We start from the raw sequence: 21,450 nt of genomic DNA, 5'->3' as shown, positions 1-21,450 counted from the left end.
ATTGAAGTTAATTGTTACCTAGGTAACGATTAGTTCTTATAACCAAAGATGGTTTTACTAGCAATACTAGATAGATGGTTAGATAGCCTGAGGAGTACCACTCAAATCCTGAGTTCAACTCCTCGTGAGATTGAATTTTAGGCTGAGGTAAAAAAATCCTTTCGTTTGTCTCACGCCAAAGCATTGGTCTAAGATCTAGTCCCCGGTCACGGTCATTCTTATATGGGCTACAATATCATTGTGTATAGGTGATGTAGAGGTTCCTGAATGTTCTCGGTCTGTGTTCGAAGAACTTAATATAATGCTTGGGTTGTCTTACCCCACGGGTTGAGTTTGAACAATACTAGATAGAGTCAAAATCGCCAGAAAATGTATCGAAAAACTTGTTAACGATCAAAATAAAGATGAGCTCCATGATATGTTCATCTGTCGTTTGTTGTAATGTTGTTACAGTACCGCTTCAAATCATATACAAATCATTCTTTTCGAATTTGTTGTCGGTAACACGTGAAAGGAAGATACCTAATTTACATGAGAGCTCAGCATATTCATTTGTTCTCCATCTCATTCTACAACTTGCACGGTTCCTGATGCCCACAGCTCTTAATAAGGCTAGAGTCAATGTTTGAATGCTGATACAAATAAGCACCACTAAAACTTTGGTCTACCATGGCAAATAAAGCGCCTTTGGGCTTTTGATCTATGTTTGCATCTGGTTTCAGACAAACGGTAACCTACATAAAAAAATTAAAGATTTTGTTAGTATGGTGACTAAAACTGATCTTGTTTATGGAAATATTCTACATTAAGCACTTAAAAAGTGCCTTAGGAAAATCCAAGACAAAATATCATAATATTTTTCCTATAAAGAAAAATGCATGTACTCGAGGAAATTGTTGCTAGTACTTGGACATTTAATTCTGTGGATAATAATGGTTCAACTCTCTAAGTGTTACTTTTTACGGGATACTAGAATAATCTTGAATTTTTGTTGAAATAACTACATATCATAGCATACATGCTTAAGACATATGTAGTGACCTGCAACCTGTAAAATTTGTATGCAGCACAATTTGATTCAAACATGTATAACTTATAAGTGAAGGAAACGTACTAACCATAGTGAAAAAACCTTCCTTCTGATTATATCTCTCTCTCTGTAGCATGTTGCGTACAGTATTCCCACTCAAATTGTCTGAAACGATGATTCTCAGGACAATTAATGTTTTCTATTATGTACCTGCAGTCACATGATTATTTCTGCTAAGAATTTTTTGTCTGGCAGAAAAATATTCCTGAATTTATGATGTCATTCCAATGTAAATAGAAACCTTTCATATATCAAAATAACTATAAAAAATCTCAAGAACAAAACAGAATAAGTTTGGTAGACAGTCTATATTCCAAATGCTGCACAACCAGCATGCATGGCAACCTTCATTTTTTTCATGTATGAATGATCAAGGTTGAGATGAAAGAGTGCTTACATAAGTTTCTCAAGGTTTTACAAATAGTCCAACACTTCCATCTCATCATATAATTCTCTCCGCTCCTTCAAAACCCTTGGTCTGTCATTGACTATTTCTAGGACCTATATCACAAAAGTCATACATCAGCGACCAAAATAGTGTTTTTTCTTCTGAAATCTGGGCCATCACATAATAAGGGGGAAAACATCTGTGTGGGCATCAAGTATAGACAATCATGAAGGATGGAACATTTTAGATGGAAAAAGAGCAAGTCATTTACTTAAAAAAGGTTTCACTGCCAGAAATGATGTCATTATTTGGACATACAGGTTACATAAGAAAAAAGATAATACTAATGATGTAGAGGATCACCAAATACAGCTCTTGAATAGGTTAGCACCATGTTCAAGTGTCAAACAACTACAAATACTCCCTCCGTCCCAAAATAGTAGTCGTTTTAGCTCTAAATTTTTATGTCCATATTCATATGGATGATTATGAACCTAGATATATATATACAACACATATATTAATTATTGTATGAATATAGTAAAAAGGTAAAACGAATTTTAATTTGGCACGGAGGGAGTAGAATCTTTTGACGAGAATCAGCAGTTAAGCACAGTGTTTTAATGGTAGTTATTAAGACATCTCAAATTTTCATTGTCTTAAGGAATCTTATTTTTCTAAAAGATTTCAATCTCAGCGGGAAGACTTCACCTCTGGCCTTGAGCAAAGAACACCACAGGACATGCCCACATCCACGCACCAGACTTTGCCATCACATTTACTGATAACAAAATAGTAGTCAACCATAAAGTTATCCATCAGTTTAATTGGTTTATAAAGCTCCATTAAGATTCTTATCAGATCAAATCACTGATTGAGATTAAGAGAAATGGATACCAGGTCACCCCATGCGTCTGTGGTGTGTGCCCTACAACCATCCCTTTGGCTCCTACAGCTTCTAGCGTTTGTTCAGCAGCAATAGAAGATAGCTGAAACCAACATGAACATTTGTATAATAATTTGTGAAGTTCAGAATATTTTTTGAGATCTCTGACACTCATCTCCATGGACCATTATACATGAGAAAGCATCATATAGTTAACGATTTCTTACCATCAAAGCGCGTCGTGTTCTTTCGGCAGGGTCTTGCGAGTACATTCGACTCCACACGACGCTGTCATAACCTCTAGTAGCTATGAAGGGGATGTCTGTCTCGTCACCACTGTCTTCGCCTGAACATTTCATCCACATTGATACCTCCCTGTTCATACGCTCAATCCCATATTCAACTGCAAATAGGAAGGGAAAGGAATTGAGGTACTTCGGTTCACTTGGTGCAATATGTATTGTTAAAAAGAACATTTGTGATTAAATCTCAAGGTTCCTGCTTGATAATGGTAGGCTCAAGCAAGAGCCTATCCTGCATTTTGGTTTATGCAGTGCTCCTGTCGGGCAGGTTCTGACCTTGAACCAGATTTATGTTTTAGACTGAGATCACGTATGCAAATTGCCAAGGGTAACAAGGATGCCAAGGAGAGGTGAAGGGTCTCACCATGGTGAGGAAGAAGGCCACCATGACAAAAAATCCAGTCATTGATCTTGAGGACAACAGGATGCCGAGCCAATTCATGAGCTAGCGGACCACCTCGCTTGAGAAGAGATGATCTTGCAGCAAAGCCTTTCTGCTTCTGTAACAATATCGGACGGCCAGCATTTCAGAAGCACAAGAATATATAGATTGTCTATCAAGTGTCCAGCACAAGATTCTTGTTTACCTTGACGAAATTCCAAGGACCCCAGTCACCATTAGGCAAAGCTACATACTCTTTCTTCCGTCTTTCACAGACATTTACCCAGTTGAGAAATGCGTTATCCCAGTTGCCATCACATTCATCCAAGTAGTCAAGGAAGCGCATGCACTCATCAAAGCCTCCCGGATCACAGTACCGGAAATCACCTTCCACATTCATAGTTTCGTGGTTTCCGTTAACCTGTCCAAAAATCAGGGTCCATGTATGTCAGACCTAGTTGTTAGAAGATAAACTTGTTGCTCAGCTCTGTTAATTTACTTTACTGTCACGTTTTGAGTTGGTCAGGTGCATGCCTGAGTCCACGGAGTGCATGGTGACCAGTTGTGTGCCATGGAGACCGTGGCGAATATAGTTCGTGGCGTCCGAGTTTGTAGGAATAACGGTAGAATCACTCCCACAACTCTGCATGTGCATGCTTTTTTGTCCAGTTGTTTCAATTACAATCAACAAAAAAAAACTAAAAGGCAGTGAGTTAGTTGCTGCAGAAAAATCCTCTGTGTTTGTGTGGTTGTTCGTTCTCGAGAACTTGCCGGTAGGGGTGCCGCTGGGGTGGTAACGACCTTTAAATTTTACACTATAAAATTTAAGGATCGGATCAGATTAGAATCGAACTCTATTTCTATCGTTATTAGAATTTAAGGATCAGATGGGATTAGAATCGGATCGGATTAGTAATGACCACCACGAAGGCCACGAACACGCGAGGTCATCATCAAGAAAATCACGGCTACCCAACCGTCAAACCACCCCATCCTCACTAAGACCAACTACAATGATTGATTGCTCATTATCTATACCCCCTATATAACTCACTAGTTAAAACATCACTAAGTGAATGCAACAAATTACTCCTAGCCAAATCCCACCATTAAAACCAACGCTCCAGGTCGCTTCATTTACCTCCTCTCCCTTAATCAATCGCATCCAACAGTCAATGTTTTTTGGATCATCCCTCATCTCTCACTCGCCTCTAACCTCCCCAGCCCCCGTGATCAATGCCACCACCGCCCTAGCCCCATGCCCACATCTGCCTAGACAAACACCAGTGCCCCCGCCCCCACTCCTTTGCGTCGTCGCGGTCTTCCCATGAGCTGCGGCCTTCTTGTTGCTCGTGGCCTCCACCTCACTTTGTTGAGATGTGGTGTGCCTGTTCGCCGCCGCGGCCTTCTTCCTGCCGCTTGTGGCCTCCACCTCCCTTTGCTACGTGGTGGCATGTATGTTCGCTGTTGTGGAGCAAGGCACGACCAAGGAGGTCGTGGAGGTCATGCTCGTGGGAGGTGAGGGGAAGGCCAAGGCCAGGCTGTTGCAGGTGATTGGCGAGGCCAACACCAGCGCGTTTGGCGATGGGCTCGGCAACGTCCAAGTGGGATGCTTCATCCGTAGGTCCGTGAGGTGAGGCATGGATGAGGACGACGAGGAGGTCGTGTTCGTCGGCACGCTGGCGCCCTGCACGGTGGGCTTCGTCGGCACCGATCACGACCAGTGTCGCACAACGCTAGGGAGAGTAGCTCGCGGCAATGCGCGTGGACCGCCTGGCCAAGGGCGTCTAGGACAATTACTTCGGCAGGTGGTCCAGGTGGCACCACATTGACCAGCATGCAGCCCCCTGCATCCGAGCACTGTTTGAAACAAAGCATCTAGGTTACCTGTGAAGCAATAGCTAGTGCGGCCCCCTACTGCGCTCCCCCGATTGTTCGGCTTCAAGCGCGATGGATAGCTGGAGGTTGTGGATCTGCGATGGAGCGGTCCAGTTCAGCGTGGGAACAGGACCGGACGAGGAGGCGTGGAGAGGACACCACAATCATGAAGCGATCACGGTCATGGTCAATGATCAGGAGAATGAAGAAGATGTGACCATATGGGATGTTGTGGGAGCAGGCAGAAATGATGCTGAAATCCTCAACACAAGAAACAGTTTCTTCGACATCGAGGATGACGGCATAGCGAGCACCTCCCCTAGCTGGTGTCGATGGGGGGTGGGGGCTAGCTCTCCGCCGGGATGTGCGAGGACGGAAGCACAACGAGCACCTCCCCCAGCGGGCATTTTACTAGTCAAGGTAAGGTTGTAGGCCATGTGTCTCTAGAACACTATTGACCCTAGCAACATCAAGTTCCACGTCGACCGCATGGCGCTTGAAGGCATCTGTAGCGTTGTTCCTCTAGAGATGGTCTCCTCGTTCACCACCAAGTTGTCCATGAGAGTGGCGTGGGAGAGCATCAAGATGATGAAATTGGGCGATGATTGCATAATAAAAGGCGACCAAGTAGATGTTGATACGTGAGTACGAGTTACTTGCACTCAAGGATGGAGAAGTTGTTGAGGATTTCGCCATGCGCCTAAATGGCATTGTCAGCTAGCTCGAGGCGTTGAGTGATCCTGAACCTGAACCATGAGTTGTGGGGAAATACTTGTGCATTGTAAGGCCCAGGTATAAACAACTCGTTCTATCAATTGAAACCTTGCTTGATGTGGAGGAACTCATAATCGAGGAGGTAACTAGATGTCTAAAAGTTGCGGAAGATGATTTGGTTGAGCCACTAACGTCAGGAGGCAAGCTCTATCTAATAGAGGAAGAGTGGCTAGCACGTAGCAAGAAGAACGAAGAAGAGGTGTCGAGGCATGGTAATAGAGGTGGTTGAGGCAGTTGTGGAGGCCGTGGCAGCCAAAGAGGTCATGGGCAAGGTGGACGTGGTGATGGCAGACGCGGTGATAGCGTTGAACCTTCAGTGGGTTGTGGTAACTGCCATCACTGCGAAAATGCTAGCCACTGGGCGAGGAAATGCAGAAGTAAGCCAAAGAGGGATGAACATGTAATGGTGGCGCAGGAGGAAGAACAGGCTTATGTTCGCACAAATTGGAGATGAACCCAAAGAGGTCGTACATCACCTGATGGCATGGTGCATCCTGTAGAGGAGAGGGTGTTTGCGGCCTTGGATGGCAAAAAGAATGACTCATATCGATGGGTGGTGGATACTGGGGCCTCATATCATATGACGAGATCTCGGGCTGCATTCTCCAGCATTGATGGTGGAACTTTTAGAACCATCAAATTTGTTGATGCTTCAGTGGTAAAGATTGAAGGTCGTGGCTTAGTTCTTCATGAGTGTAAGAATGGGGAGCATCTTACACTTGCCAATGCGTACTATATTCCTGACTTACAACCAATACTATTAGTATTGGTCAACTTAATGAAAAGGGCTTCGATGTGCGGATCTAGGATGGCACCATGACGATAAGAGATGAGAATGAGAAGCTTCTAACCAGAAATCCCCATGGTCTGAGAAGGTTGTACAAGCTAGAGCGTCAAATCGCGTGACCGGTGTGCTTGGCGACATGCGTCGAGGAAGATGTATGGCGTTGGCATGCTCACAGGCACAGATCCAGTGGGTGGGGCTCTAGCCCCCCTACCGCTCTCAAGTCTATGGAGCCCCACTAAAGCCCTTCCTAAAATTTAAAACATATATAATACAATCTCATTATGTATTTTATAGTTTTTATCGTTCATTCGATGTTTTAAATATAATACTAGCTCAATGTTTTAATATAATATTCCTGCAAACTGTTATATGTCTATTGTGAGTGATGTATTATCAATGTAGAGATTTAATTTAGACTCTCCTGATTTTTTTTCTGGCTCTGTCCCTGCATGCTCGCTTTGGGCATGTCAATTTTACTGCTCTGAAGAAGATGAGTTCGGGGGCTTCGTGTGTGGGCTACCTGCACTGACATAGGAACAAGTCTATGAGGCTTGTTTGGCGAGAAAGCACAAGTGCGCATAGTTTCCTCAAAAGGATGCCCGATATGATGTGCGACATGATCATTGGAGCTGCTACATGGTGATCTCTATGGACTGATCAGTCTAGCTACACCAAGTGGAAATCAGTATCTTCTGCTTCTTCTTGATAATTATAGCAGCTATATGTGGATAGCTCTTTTGTCTACCATGGATTCTATAGCCATTGCTATTAAGAGAATTCAAGCTACAACTGCAAGAAAGAGTGAAATCTCCTTGTAGCTCTTCGGATAGACGGGGAGGTGAGTTCACCATAGGAGATTTTAATGAATACTAACATGATCTTAGGATCAGAAGGGAGCTGACAACACCATATACACCTCAGTAAATAGTGTTATTAAGCGACGAAATCAAACAGTGGTGGCCACAGCTAGGTGCATGTTGAAGGCAAAGAAGCTTGTTGGCATTTTCTAGGGGGCGTTGAGAATAGTCCCACATTGTCAGTTATGGGTAGGCAAACATGTTTTATATGGTTGAGGGTGCAACCCTTAATGGGCTAGCTTTTTGGGAAGAGTGTTCGTCCAACAGACCTAAAACTCGTTGCTATGCGTTTGGGTGAGTGTGTCGCGGCTCGATGGCCTATGTGTGTGCGGGTGTGCTGTATGTGCGGGCGACTCAACGAGCGAGCCGTGTGTCGACAAGCTGGTTCCAACCACTGGTATTAAAGCTCAGGTCAGCTCAGTGCATTCTCAGACAAATCTCATCTCACAATGTGTGAGGGGGAGATTGTTGGTAATAGTCCCACATTGTGAGTTGTGGGTAGGCAAACACGGTTTATATGGTTGAGGGTAAAACTCCTAATGGGCTAGCTTTTTGGAGGAGTGTTGCTCCAACAGACCTAAAACTCGTTGCTATGCGTTTGGGCGCGTGTGTCACAGCCCGATGACTTATGTGTGTGCGGGTGCGCCGTGTATGCGGGCGACCCGGTGGGCGCCCGTGTGTCGGCGGTCCGATTCCAATAGGGGGAAGCAATTAATTATGCATTGTATCTACTCAACAGAATATTTTTTAGTATTGGAGGCAAGACATCATATGAGCTCTGAGCTGGTAGTATTCCTAGTGTGCAACACTTGCGCACAAATTGTTGTATAGATACAATGCATAATTAAGAAGCTAGAGGATAGAAGCAGGAATATGATATTTGTGGGTTATGAGCTAGGTCCTGCTGCATATAGTTTTTTTCTCGAAACCGCAGGGGAATTGCGCCTTAAATATATTAAGAAGAAGAGAAAAAGGTCTATAGAAGACCAGAGGTTACAACATTGAACTCCTTACGGAGGCCAGTAACGCACATAAGTGAAAGAGTCCAAGGAAACCGGACTCAAAAAACTACTAAAGAAGAAACAGGGGGGGGGTTCAGTCATCAGGCAAAGAAGCTGCCAAGAAGGAGATACCCTTGGCTCCAGCTAATTCTCAAAGTCTTCTCTCATCGTCAGCCTGCTGAAGGATAGAGGGGAGACTGGGAGTCTGGCCATCAAACACACATCTATTGCGGTGATTCCAGATCATCCAGGCCCCCAAAGAGATCAGAGAACTCAGACCTTTCTTGACCATTCCTTGAACTGTTTCAGAAGCTGTCTCCCACCGGTCCAGGAAGGATGTCAGGCCCGGCTGGGGAGCCAAGTTATCCAACCCAAACTTTCTGAGCAGGTTATACCAGAAAATCCTTGCAAACACACATGAGACCAGCAGGTGATTAATAGATTCAGGTTCTTGGTCACATAATGGACAACTGCTAGGATGATTGAGCCCCCTCTTTGCCAATCTGTCAGCAATCCAGCACCTGTTATGGGCTACCAGCCAGAGGAAGAAACGACATTTTGATGGAGCCCAAGTTTTCCATACCCTCTTATAGTGGCCAAATGTGCATGATCCCAGGAAGAGACCCTTGTAAGCTGCTTTCGCCAAATACTTTCTATCTGGGGCTACACTAAAGATATGTCTGTCTTCAATGAGAGGGTGCAGCTCAATTCCGGAGAGACAGTCCCAGAGCTTTAAGTAATCTGCCAAAACTCCAACAGTAAGACCACCTCTAATGTCATATATCCATCTGTTGTTTAACAAGGCCTCATGAACTGTTCTACTTTTTGTTATCTTCTTTGGGATTATAGAGTATAGTCTAGGGGCAATGGTCGAGATGCTTTTACCCTGCAACTAGTTATCAGACCAGAAGAGGGTACTATACTCATTTCCCACCTCCGAGACAAGGACCTTACTGAAGAACACTCTGGCTTTACTTGGAACCTGAATAGGAAGCCCTGTCCAAGGTCTTCTAGAGTCGGATTTTTGAAGCCACAGCCATCGCATCCGGAGGGCCCATCCAAGCTCTGGGAGGCTAGAAATTCCCAGACCTCCAAGCTAAAGTGGACGACACACCTTGCCCCAAGCCACCAAACAATGCCCCCTTTAGCTTCCTTTCTTCCTCTCCAAAGAAAGCCCTTTCTTATTTTATCAATAGCATCAACGGCCCAATGGGGTATATCAATTGCCATTGCAAGATACACAGTCATACCTGTAAGAACATGTTGCACTAGGATTCTCCTGCCTGCTCTGGTCATCAAATCAGCTTTCCAATTAGGAAGTTGGTCAGCAAATCTATCAACATACGGCTGGAAATGATGCTTGGACAACTTGTGCAAGGATAGAGGAAGCCAAGTATTTGCAAGGAAAAGCTGTGATTTCACATGGTAGCAGACTTTGGACTTCCAATAGAGTTTCCTCTGAGCACTGTATGGGGTAGACATTAGATTTTTGCACAATATTCTTTAGACCAGAAGCACTGCCAAAGAGCTGCAAGATATCCAAAGTAATGGAGATTTCATCAACCGTATGGTGTAAGAAGAGGGCTACATCATCTGCATAAATGGAGACTCTATGTAACTGTCTTCTTGCTGCTAGCTGTTGTAGTAAACCTGCCTCCTCTGCCTTTAGAAAGATGTATCCAAGGACATCCATGACCAATATGAATAACATCGAGGAAAGGGGATCCACCTGTCTAAGCCCTCTTCTATGCTGAATTTGTTGTCCAGGAAACCCATTGAGCATGACTTGTGTGGTGGAGGAAGCAAGGAGACCACAAACCATGTCCCTCCAGATCTGTCCAAACCCAAGCTGCTGCATGACTTCAATTAAAAAGGGCCAGGAGACTGAGTCAAAGGCCTTGGTGATATCAAGTTTGAGGAGCAGCCGGGACAATCTTTGTTGATGAAACAGTCTTGATGTATGTTGTACTAGCATGAAGTTGTCTTCGATGAATCGCCCCTTAATGAATGCACTTTGATTTAGGGAAACCAATTCATTCAGCCTTGGTGCCAGTCGGTTCGCGAGGATTTTTGTAATCAGTTTTGCAATGCTGTGGACGAGGCTAATTGGCCTGAAGTCCTTAACTTGCTCAGCCCCATCTTTTTTGGGCACCATAGTAATGTAGGCAGTGTTAAGCTTCCAGAAATAGATGGCCTTGTAATAGTTGGTGGCTGCATCAATTGAAGATTTCAATAATCCGATGAAGGCCAAGTTTAAAATGAGTGATCTCGGGCTGCCAAGTTTCTGTTTGGGCATTGAGGTACATCAAGCCAAAATTAAAATAACTCTCAGTAAATCTGCTTATGCCAAGAGCATTATGGAGAAAGCAAGGCTTAATGGTTGTAACCCTTTTGTTATTCCAATGGAGCCTAGAATTAAATTGAGCAAGGAGAGTGTTGCACCACCGGTTGATGGAACAAGGTATAGGAGTTTAGTTGGGAGCCTTAGATACCTAGTAAAATACCAGGCCAGATCTTGCCTTCTCAGTGGGGTATGTAAGCAGATTCATGGAGGGACCTACAGAGGAGCACCTTGCGACTTGTAACACCCCGTCCACTCCCGAACCGGCGGTACTTACTCCTGGCAACCCTCTAGAATCATAGACCATCCCCACAGACCATAGACTATCCCCACAGACTCATGTTGGTCTGTGGGGATGGTCTATGATCCTAGAGGGATGTCAGGAGTAAGTACCGCCGGTTCGGGAGTGGATGGGGTGTTACAAATGGTATAAGAGCCGACCCTCGCGGTTTCACGGGCGCGTGTGGGCTAGGGATTCGGGCATATGGCGCATGTGAGCCCAGAGTAGTCTTCCAAAAAAGACTTCCTGGTCGGACACATAGACGTGGCCAAAAGGGGAGGTTTCTGGCTTGGGGTTGACTGACGAGGACATCGGACTTCTAAGGGGGGTGGATTGTGATATCCTGGCCCCGGTGGATGGTGATATCCTGTCCCAAGGCTTAATAGAATTAATAGAGTACTCATACCAACAAGGTGCATCTTCTTTTTTGGAAGTCTGACTCGAAAGAACCTCTAGGTTAGGCGTGCTTGGTCCAGAGCAATATTGAGATGAGTGACCGACCAGGAAGTCTTCTCGGGTGCGCATGAATGAGGACAAAGTGCACACAAAAGACTTGTGTTGGTCTGTAGGGATGGTCTATGGTCCTAAGGGGCCGCCAGAAGTAAGTACCACCGGTACAGGAGTGGACGGGGTATTACACGACTATAAAGCTCATTATGAACTATGTGGCTGGGACAGTGGATTATGGGTGTGGGTACGCAACGAGAAAAATTGGAAGTTGTTGGGCTATATGGATACTGACCTAGCTGGTGACGTTGATACAAGAAAAAGCACCTCAGGCATTATTGTGTTTTTCCTTGGCAACAATTTGATAAGCTGGTTGTCCCAGAAGCAAAAGGTTGTAGCTTTATCAACCTGTGAAGTGGCATACATTGAAGCTGCCTCTGATGCATGTCATGGCATATGGCTTGCATGACTGCTAGGTGATTTGAGGAATAAAAAAGTTGAACCTGTTGATCCTAAGGTGGATAACAAATCAGCTTTGGTGCCGATCAAGAATCCAGCTTCTCATGACAGGAGCAAGCATATTCAGACAAGGTTTCACTTCAGTCAGTTGATGAGGGGGATATCTGTCCAGATTATATTGGCAGTGAAGGGCAACTTCCAAACATCCTGATTAAGGCGCTTCCAAGGGCATGTCATGTACGGGCGCTCGTACGCCAGGCAGCGTCGCGCCCGTGACAGGCGCCGCGCACAGGAGCGTGCAGATCGCCAGGAGCGCGATCTGGGGGGGCAGATCTGGGAGATCAGCAGGAACCTATGGAAAGTAGTGGCCAGGAAGGAAAATAGAAGAATGGAAAGTTGAGGGAAGGAAAGGAGAGATTGATTAGTGATTGATTGGTGATTGATTACTGATTGATTAGTGTTACCATGTTTAGGCTTGCCTAAAATAAAGGCTCCAGGACAGCAGGCCAATGGCTATATATGCGGCACAGGGAGACAGGAATAAAGGGCAGCAAACAAGTTATCTCCTCTCCACCTCTCTCTCTACCATCTAAGCCTACGGCTGTGGGGGATAACCATGCCGGAGAAGACGACGAACCGCGGCTACGACCTTCGTAGCCGAGGGCCCCCTGCTCTAAACGCTCAGGCCCTTGACAACCTGGTATCACGAGTCAGGCGATCTTCGTCCTCTCGATCCCACACCTCCGATCAGTCCCTCGACGTCACCCAACCACCACCCAGCCCTCCACCCTCACCGTCGTCGGCCTCCTCCATTATGAGCACCAAAACCAACGACGATCTGGCTGCGATGATCGAGAAGCTCACGAGCATGGTCGCTGCCCTCCAAAATGACGTCGAGTCGTTGAAGAAGGACAAGGGGCCTTCCTCCTCGCCATCCGGCAGCGGCGGCCACGACGGCCAGCACCACATCGATCGGCCACCAAGGTTCCAAAAGATCGACTTCCCGCGTTTTGACGGCAAGTCGGACCCCATGCTCTTCGTCAACCGTTGCGAGTCCTACTTTCATCAGCAGTGAATCATGGAGGAGGAGAAGGTTTGGATGGCTTCTTACCACCTCGAGGGCGTGGCCCAGTCGTGGTACCTCCAGCTACAGACGGATGAGGGGACTCCACGCTGGCATCGCTTCAAGGACATCCTCCAGCTGCGCTTCGGGCCTCCCCTACGCTCGGCGCCACTGTTTGAACTCGCTGAGTGTAGGCGGACGGGCACCGTGGAGGAGTACCAGAACCGCTTCCAGGAGCTACTACCGCGCGCCGGACCACTGGAGGAACGCCAACGCGTGCAACTCTTCACGGGCGGGCTGCTGCCACCGCTCAGCCATGCGGTGCGCATCCACAACCCCCATTCGCTCGCGGCGGCTATGAGCCTCACGCGACAGGTGGAGCTGATGGAACTCGACAGGGCCCCAGCGCCAGCACATATCCGGCCTGCCGCGCGCGGCGTCCTACCTCCTCCGCCGCCGAAACCGGTGCCTATGGCGTTTCCGGCGCCCCACGTTCCTTTGGCGCTCCCGGCACCACCGGCGGGCGCAGCTTCGGGTCGTGGCGAGGGCAGAAGGCTCAGCACTGAGGAGATGGCCGAACGTCGTCGCCTCGGATTATGTTTCAATTGCAATGACAAGTATTCCAGGGGTCACAACAGGTTCTGCAAGCGCATTTTCTTCGTCGAAGGCGTCGAGATCCTGGACGAAGACGGCACCGACCACCCCGACGGCCCCGACGCGGAGGCGCCGTGCTTCTCATTGCAGGTCGTCTCAGGCTGTCCCGTGGCCGACACCATGCAGGTGGCCATCATGTTAGGGGCCACCCCGCTCGTCGCCCTCCTCGACTCGGGCAGCACGCACAATTTCATATCCGAGGCAGCGGCACGGCGTTCCGGCCTTCCCCAGCAACAGCGCCCGCGCCTTTCGGCCATGGTGGCCAACGGCGCGCGCATCACTTGCGTGGGCGTTATCCGCAACGCGCCCCTCACCATCGGCGGCGACGCATTCCCGGCCGATCTCTTCGTCATGCCGTTGGCCGGGTACGACGTCGTCCTCAGCACTCGCTGGTTGAGCGCGCTGGGGCCCATCGTGTGGGATCTCGCGTGCCGGCACATGTCGTTCCAGCACCACGATCGCACGGTCTGCTGGAACGGCGTGCCCACGTCCTCAGCGCCGGTGCTGGGCGCCACCACCGCGACCGAGCCTCTGCTCTCGGCTCTTCTGGACACCTTTGCGCACGTCTTCGCAGAGCCGGTCGGTCTACCCCCGTTGCGCGCCCATGACCACCGCATTATCCTCAAGCAGGGCACGAAGCCGGTGGCGGTCCGGCCCTACCGGTACCCGGCGGCGCACAAAGACGAGCTGGAACGCCAGTGCGCCGCCATGATCGAGCAGGGGATCGTCCGTCACAGCGATTCGTCGTTCTCGTCGTCGGTCCTCCTCGTGAAGAAGCCCGACGGGTCATGGCGGTTCTGCGTCGACTACCGCGCGCTAAACGCGGTCACCATCAAGGACGCCTTCCCGATCCCGGTGGTCGACGAGCTGCTGAACGAGCTTCATGGTGCCCAGTTCTTCTCCAAGCTGGACCTGCGTTCCGGGTACCACCAGGTGCGCATGAGGCCAGAGAACGTGCACAAAACGGCGTTTCGTACACACGACGACATGTACGAGTTCCTGGTGATGGCGTTCGGGCTTTGCAACGCACCGGCAACGTTCCAGGCGCTCATGAACGATGTTCTCCGTCCCTTCCTGTGCTGGTTTGTCCTTGTTTTCTTTGATGACATCTTGATATATAGCAAGAATTGGGAGGAGCACCTGCACCACCTCAGGATGGTCCTCGAGGAACTGCAACGCCACCAACTCTTTGTCGAGCGCTCCAAATGCGCCTTCGGAGCCCCGTCCATCGCCTACCTCGGTCATGTCATCTCGGCGGCGGGCGTGGCCATGGACCCGGCAAAGGTGCAGGCCATCTTCGACTGGCCGGTGCCGCGCTCGGCTCAGGCGGTGCGCGGGTTTCTTGGCCTGGCGGGCTACTACCGCAAGTTTGTGCCCAACTACGGCACGGTCGCCGCACCGCTCACGACCCTCCTCAAGAAAGACGGCTTCGCCTGGGATGACAAGGCAGCGGCGGCTTTTGGCGCCCTCAAGGCCACCGTCACCTCGGCACCAGTCCTCACCTTGCCGGACTTCACAAAGACCTTTGTGGTTGAGTGTGACGCGTCGTCACACGGGTTTGGCGCCGTGCTCACCCAAGAGGGACACCCGGTGGCATTCTTCAGCCGTCCCATCGCTCCTCGTCACCAGGCGTTGGCAGCCTACGAGCGCGAGCTCATCGGCCTAGTCCAGGCGGTCCGGCACTGGCGGTCGTACCTCTGGGGGCGGTGCTTCGTCGTCAAGACGGACCACTATAGCCTCAAATACCTCCTCGACCAGCGCCTCTCCACGATCCCGCAACACCATTGGGCCGGGAAGTTGTTGGGCTTTACTTTCACTGTGGAGTACAGGTCGGGCGCCACAAACGTCGTTGTGGATGCTCTTTCCCGCCGCGACACGGAGGAAAGCGGGCTGCTAGCAATCTCCGCGCCCCACTTCGACTTCATCACGCGCCTTCGTCAGGCCCAGGCCATGGACCCGGCTCTAGCGGCCATCCATGAAGGAGTCGGCGTCGGCACCCGCGATGCACCGTGGGCGGTGGCTGACGGCATGGTCACCTACGAGGGGCGCCTGTACATTCCACCGGCGTGGCCCTTGCTGCAGGAGATCGTGGCCGCCGTGCATGACGATGGGCATGAGGGCGTCCACCGCACCCTTCACCGCCTGCGCCGGGACTTCCACTTCCCCAACATGAGACGCCTGGTGCAGGACTTCGTACGGGCGTGTACGACGTGCCAGCGGTTCAAGTCGGAACATCTACATCCAGCTGGCTTGCTGCAGCCGCTACCGGTGCCCTCGGCGGTCTAGGCGGACATTGCGATGGACTTCGTAGAAGCGCTACCCCGGGTGCACGGAAAAACGGTCATCCTCTCCGTCGTCGACCGCTTCAGCAAATACTGCCACTTCATCTCCCTAGCGCACCCGTACACGGCGGAGTCTGTGGCACATGCTTTCTTCACCGACATCGTCCGCCTCCACGGGATACTGCAGTCCATCGTCTCCGACCGCGCCCCGCTGTTCACCTCGTCATTCTGTAGCGAGCTGATGCGCCTCATGGGCACCAAGCTCCTCATGTCATCGGCGTTCCACCCGCAGACGAATGGCCAGACGGAGGCGGCCAACCGTGTCATCGTCATGTACCTACGCTGCCTCACGGGGGATCGTCCTCGCCAGTGGCTTCGCTGGCTTCCCTAGGCGGAGTACGTCTACAACACGGCCTACCAGTCATCCCTTCGCGACACCCCATTCCGGGTGGTCTACGGCCGTGATCCGCCCTCCATCCGCTCCTACAAGCCCGGCGACACAAGGGTGGCGACGGTGGCACAAGAAATGGAAGCACGGGAAGCTTTTCTGGCTGACGTCCGCTTCCGTCTCGAGCAGGCTCAGACGGTCCAAAAGCTGCAGTACGATAAGCACCACCGGGAGGTCACATATGAGGTTGGGGACTGGGCATTCCTTCGCCTTCGCCAACGTGTGGCGGCGTCCCTACCACGAACCATCACCGGGAAGCTCAAGCCTCGCTACGTGGGACCCTACCGCGTCACCGAGCTCATCAATGACGTGGCTGTTCGGCTAGAATTGCCGCCCGGCGCGCGCCTGCACGACGTGTTTCATGTCGACGTGCTCCGGAAGTACGTGGGCTCACCACCCACCACACCGCCGCCTCTACCGCCTCTGCTCAATGGTGCGGTAGTGCCTGAGCCTGCAAGAATAGCGGGGGCTCGCTTGTCGCGTGGCGTGCGGCAAGTCCTCGTTCACTGGAGCGGCGAACCAGCTTCATCAGCCACCTGGGAGGAGTTCGACGACTTCCGCGCCCGATTCCCAGCCTTCCAGCTCAAGGACGAGCTGGTCTTCGACGAGGGGAGAGATGTCATGTACGGGCGCTCGTACGCCAGGCAGCGTCGTGCCCGTGACAGGCGCCGCGCACAGGAGCGCGCAGATCGCCAGGAGCGCGATCTGGGGGGGCGCGTAGATCTGGGAGATCAGCAGGAACCTATGGAAAGTAGTGGTCAGGAAGGAAAATAGAAGAATGGAAAGTTGAGGGAAGGAAAGGAGAGATTGATTAGTGATTGATTGGTGATTGATTAGTGATTGATTGGTGATTGATTACTGATTGATTAGTGTTACCATGTTTAGGCTTTCCTAAAATAAAGGCTCCAGGACAGCAGGCCGATGGCTATATATGCGGCACAGGGAGACAGGAATAAAGGGCAGCAAACAAGTTATCTCCTCTCCACCTCTCTCTCTACCATCTAAGCCTACGGCTGTGGGGGATAACCACGCCGGAGAAGACGACAAACCGCGGCTACGACCTTCGTAGCCGAGGGCCCCCTGCTCTAAACGCCCAGGCCCTTGACAGGGCAAGATTTCAGGTGCTGCAAGATCGAATTGGTATGTGTAGGATAGGGACACAAGTTTGGTAGAAGATAAACATGTTGGTCAGCTCTGTTACTGTTAGTTTTCCTTACTGTCACGTTTTGATTTGGTCAGGTGCATGCCTGAGTTTGGTGGCCATGGGTGCTGGGGGGGGGAGATAGTTCCTGGCCTCTGAGTATATAACGGGAAAATCGCTCCCGCAACACTATATATGTGCATGGTTTTCGTCTAGTTGTTTCAAATACAATCAACAAAAACAACCGAAAAGCATGCTTATTAAAATGACGTTAAAACGACGTTTAAACGTCGTTTAAACTATAAAACGCTGGTAGAAACTGAAACAACAAAACGTTTTGCGATTCTTTGTAAAACGTCATTTAACGCCGTTTAAACGTCGCGTTTTGACATTTAAACGCGGTATAGAGTGAAACGTCGCGTTTTGAGCGTTTTATTTGCCACCTGCTAGAATTTGGCCCAGCCCAATTCCCGCCCAGCCGCCCAGGTCTAGGGTTGGCGCTCTCTGGTCGCACTCCAGGCCGCCGCCTTCTCCCCGTGCAGCCTCCTCCCTCCCCCGGCCGCGCTCCAGGCCGCTGCCTTCTCCCCCGTGCAGCCTCCTCCCTCCCCCGTGCTCAGTCGCTCAGCCCCGCCTGTCCGCTCGCCGCCAGCCCCGCCTCCTTTGGCTTGCTGTTGCTCGCTTGCTGTCCGACCGCCCTGTCCCGCACTCCCGCTGTCCGGCCGCCGCCAGCCCCGCCTCCTTTGGCTTGCTGTTGCTCGCTTGCTGTCCGGCCGCCCTGTCCCGCACTCCCGCTGTCTGCCCGCCGGCCTATCCCACTGTCCGCTTGCTGTTGCTCGCTTGCTGTTGCCCCGCTGTCCCGCACTCCCGCTGCCCCGCTGTTCCTCGCTTGTTGTTGCTTCAATATTAGACATCTCATTCCACTTTGTTTGCAGTTGTCGACTTGCTATTAGTTGAACTTGTGTTATTGTGGTAATGTGGTTGTGGACATGTCATTTTGCACAATATTATTATGTGAACTTATGTTGGTTGTTTGGTATTTGACTTGATATAATTGTCTGAAATTATGATATATTGAAATTTCCCTATGTTGTTTAAAACTACGTTTAAACTTTATTTAAACCGTTTAAAAGTTAAAACTCACCCATGAGCGTTTCAACGTTTCGTCGTTTTAATAACCTTGCCGAAAAGGCAATGAGTGTGAGTACGAGCAGTTGGTAAACAAAAATCCTCTGTGTTCGTGTGGGTTGTTTGTTCGATGGCTGGGAGTTTTGGCTGCACAATGGTGGCGTACGAGCAGTAGCAGAATGGTTGACAAGACGAACCTGGAATACAGCACCGCCTTGAGATTTGGCTTGCATGTTGAGTGAGCTCAACAGTGAGAGTATGGCAATTTCATCTTCACCACGATCAAGGATGTCACCAACTTGAACAAGTATCTATCAAGAAAGGCAGGGGCATATCATATATTCGGTGGGGAGGCAGAGTATACAAAAAAGGTGCGTGCAAAGCCTCAGCTCTCATGAGAAATGCAGTGTCCCTCTGGTATTTTCGGTGGGCAGGCAGGAGGAGATTTACCGTGCGTCCGCCTGTCCACACGTGGCCCTCTGATTCCGTGCTCAGGACGCCGGCGAGCACCAGCGCGGCTCTCGTCTGGGAGAGGTCACCGTGGGCATCGCCAACTAGTACGAGTAATGAATGCATATTAACTGATGGAATAATGGATGGATGGGAAAGCTAGAGCAGACTACTGACGTACTTACTGGCGACAATGCGGCGGCCGGGCGCGGAGACGACGGTGGGCGGGTCCCCGTCGACGGTGATCGGGCGCGAGGGTCCTGCAGCTACCCCCGCGTTGGCGACGGCGCGGGAGGACGGGGGGGAGAAGGCGAACCTGCCGCTGCTGGTCCTAGGATGAGGCGGAGCCACGAAACCAAGCCTGAGCGCAAGAACGGCCATAGCAAACCGTTTCTTGCCAAGAAGGGCTAGCACGAGCTAGGGAAGAGAGGAGCGAAGGCGGCAAGCAAGGCGAGAGGCGTGCAGCTGATGCTTCCTGCTCTGCGCTGTAAAATTGAGCGGCTGTGAAGTTAACTGCGCAAGTTCTTGGTGCGGCGGGCGAGGTGACCTGTGAGCCAGTCGTTTGCAGATTGAGTTCTTTCTCGGTGCTCGCTCGCTCGCAGCGGAAGAAGGATCCGGGTGGGCTGGGCTAGGCTAGGCTCAGCGTAGAAAGCCCAGCCCAGTTCGCAGCTCCAGACGCGCGTCGCCCTCGACTTGCAGTGTCGTATTGCGTTCATCACCGTTACGCCAGCAATGCTCCGGCATCCTGTCTTCTGCTGACTCTCTCCCCGACACCTTTTCTCCATAGAGGAGGAGAAGGACAACCAACGATCAATCCCTCACAATGGATCAAGATTCTAATGTCACCCGCTACCATTCAAGTACTGAGTACATATGATTGCATCCCAAGAAAAAGTTTCTGAATATTCTACCATGCACTATGGCTGCCAACCACACAATGCATATTTACGACAGAATGGATAGGAAATAATTTGCAACAAGTCAAACGCTGCAAGATTTATATATAACCAAAAATTAGTTGAACCACAAGCCCACGATGCTTAGGGTGTGTTTGTTTCCTTCCTAGATTATATATAAGTTAAATTATGGTGGAAAGTAGAAGAGTAAAATATCACTTTATGACAAAAAATAAACTGAAATAAGTTAGTATTAGGTAGCTTATTGCGATCATAAAATGGTATTTTACTCTTGTATCTTTTCACCATAATCCAACTTAGGTCTCATTCGTTTCGGGCTGTTTTGGCTGTTCCAGGCCTCTTTTCCGGGTGGAAAAAATTATCCAGTTTGGAATCCGGCTCTGAGTTGTTCATTTCAATCCGAAATAAAAACGAAAGCGGCTCGGCTGTCTGGATCAAATTCTAGGTTGGATTGAGTGGTCCACTGTTTCCTGGTCTGGAACCGTTTTCGGCCTGAAAGCCTTCCCAGGCAATCGAACGGGCCTTAATATAATCTACCAGTTCACCGAGGCTCAAAAAAACTTGACACCAACAATGTATTTTGTACTTGATGTTTGGACTATTTTATATTGTATTTATATTCTAATGTATGCACTTATGGACTTAAATGTTAAATCTATAGTTTTATATGTTATTCTTATCTTCATATTATGAGTTGTGTACCAAATCATTAACGATTATATAAATTATTTATGAAAAAAAATTCTTATAACATACACCATGAAGAAATCATAGCTACGCCACTGCTACTTAGTTTTGGTTTAAGACAACAACCCATACTAACATGAAAAAATATCTTGATTAACGATTCTATCAAAGAATTGGTACTGCAGTTCGTCGGTACTCGAGATCTCTAAATGCGCAAAAATAGAGATACCTTTTTTATTTAAAAAAACCGATATTAAAATTACAAATATTTATATATTTAATAGTGCAATACTCTCTTGATATGTATATATTTAACAATTTGCACATATTTATTTATTTATTGTGCGTCAATATTAATTTGTATGTACCAATTTTTAAAAAATAATTTCAATGTCAGATCTTGTATAAACCTGAAACCAAAGGTCTGCCTTTAGTATCTGTTCTTGTATAAGACTGGTACTAAAGGTCAATCTTTAGTATTGTTTATTGGATAGAACTGATACTAAAGACTTAGCATTTGTATCGGTTGAAAACACAAGCAGTACTAAAGACTCAGCCTTAGTACCGGTTGTGTACACTAACCGATACTAATGGCCATACTTTATATACCTAGCTCATCCCCGGCCACGAAACCCTAGCATTAGCACTTCGTGACACCATCCGCCTACCCACGTGTCACCATTGGCTGCACCTGCACCACCGTCGAATGCACCTACACCTCCGTAGACCGCACCTACACCGTCGTATGCCACACGCCCTCCCCGTCACTCAAAGGCAATGCAAGCTTCATTTTTTGATAACGCTTAGGAAA

The 21,450-nt window shown here is 49.1% G+C and overlaps 1 protein-coding gene across 1 annotated transcript; it reads right to left on the bottom strand.

Moving 5' to 3' along the window:
• Positions 1-361: 361 nt before the first annotated feature.
• Positions 362-19,607, bottom strand: LOC103643600 (shewanella-like protein phosphatase 1). Its single transcript, XM_008666763.3, has 11 exons — positions 19,221-19,607; positions 19,036-19,139; positions 18,783-18,896; positions 3,254-3,469; positions 3,031-3,166; positions 2,592-2,767; positions 2,376-2,467; positions 2,190-2,259; positions 1,488-1,591; positions 1,119-1,240; positions 362-734 (listed from the first exon to the last, which is right to left on the bottom strand). The coding sequence occupies exons 1-9, from the start codon at positions 19,414-19,416 to the stop codon at positions 1,505-1,507; spliced, it is 1,191 nt and encodes a 396-aa protein (XP_008664985.1). The 5' UTR covers positions 19,417-19,607; the 3' UTR covers positions 362-734; positions 1,119-1,240; positions 1,488-1,504.
• Positions 19,608-21,450: the final 1,843 nt, after the last annotated feature.

The sequence above is a fragment of the Zea mays genome, chromosome 1 (assembly GCF_902167145.1).
Source record: "Zea mays cultivar B73 chromosome 1, Zm-B73-REFERENCE-NAM-5.0, whole genome shotgun sequence".
In the NCBI taxonomy this organism is placed as follows: Eukaryota; Viridiplantae; Streptophyta; class Magnoliopsida; order Poales; family Poaceae; genus Zea; species Zea mays.
This window is presented reverse-complemented; position numbering and strand designations above follow the sequence as displayed.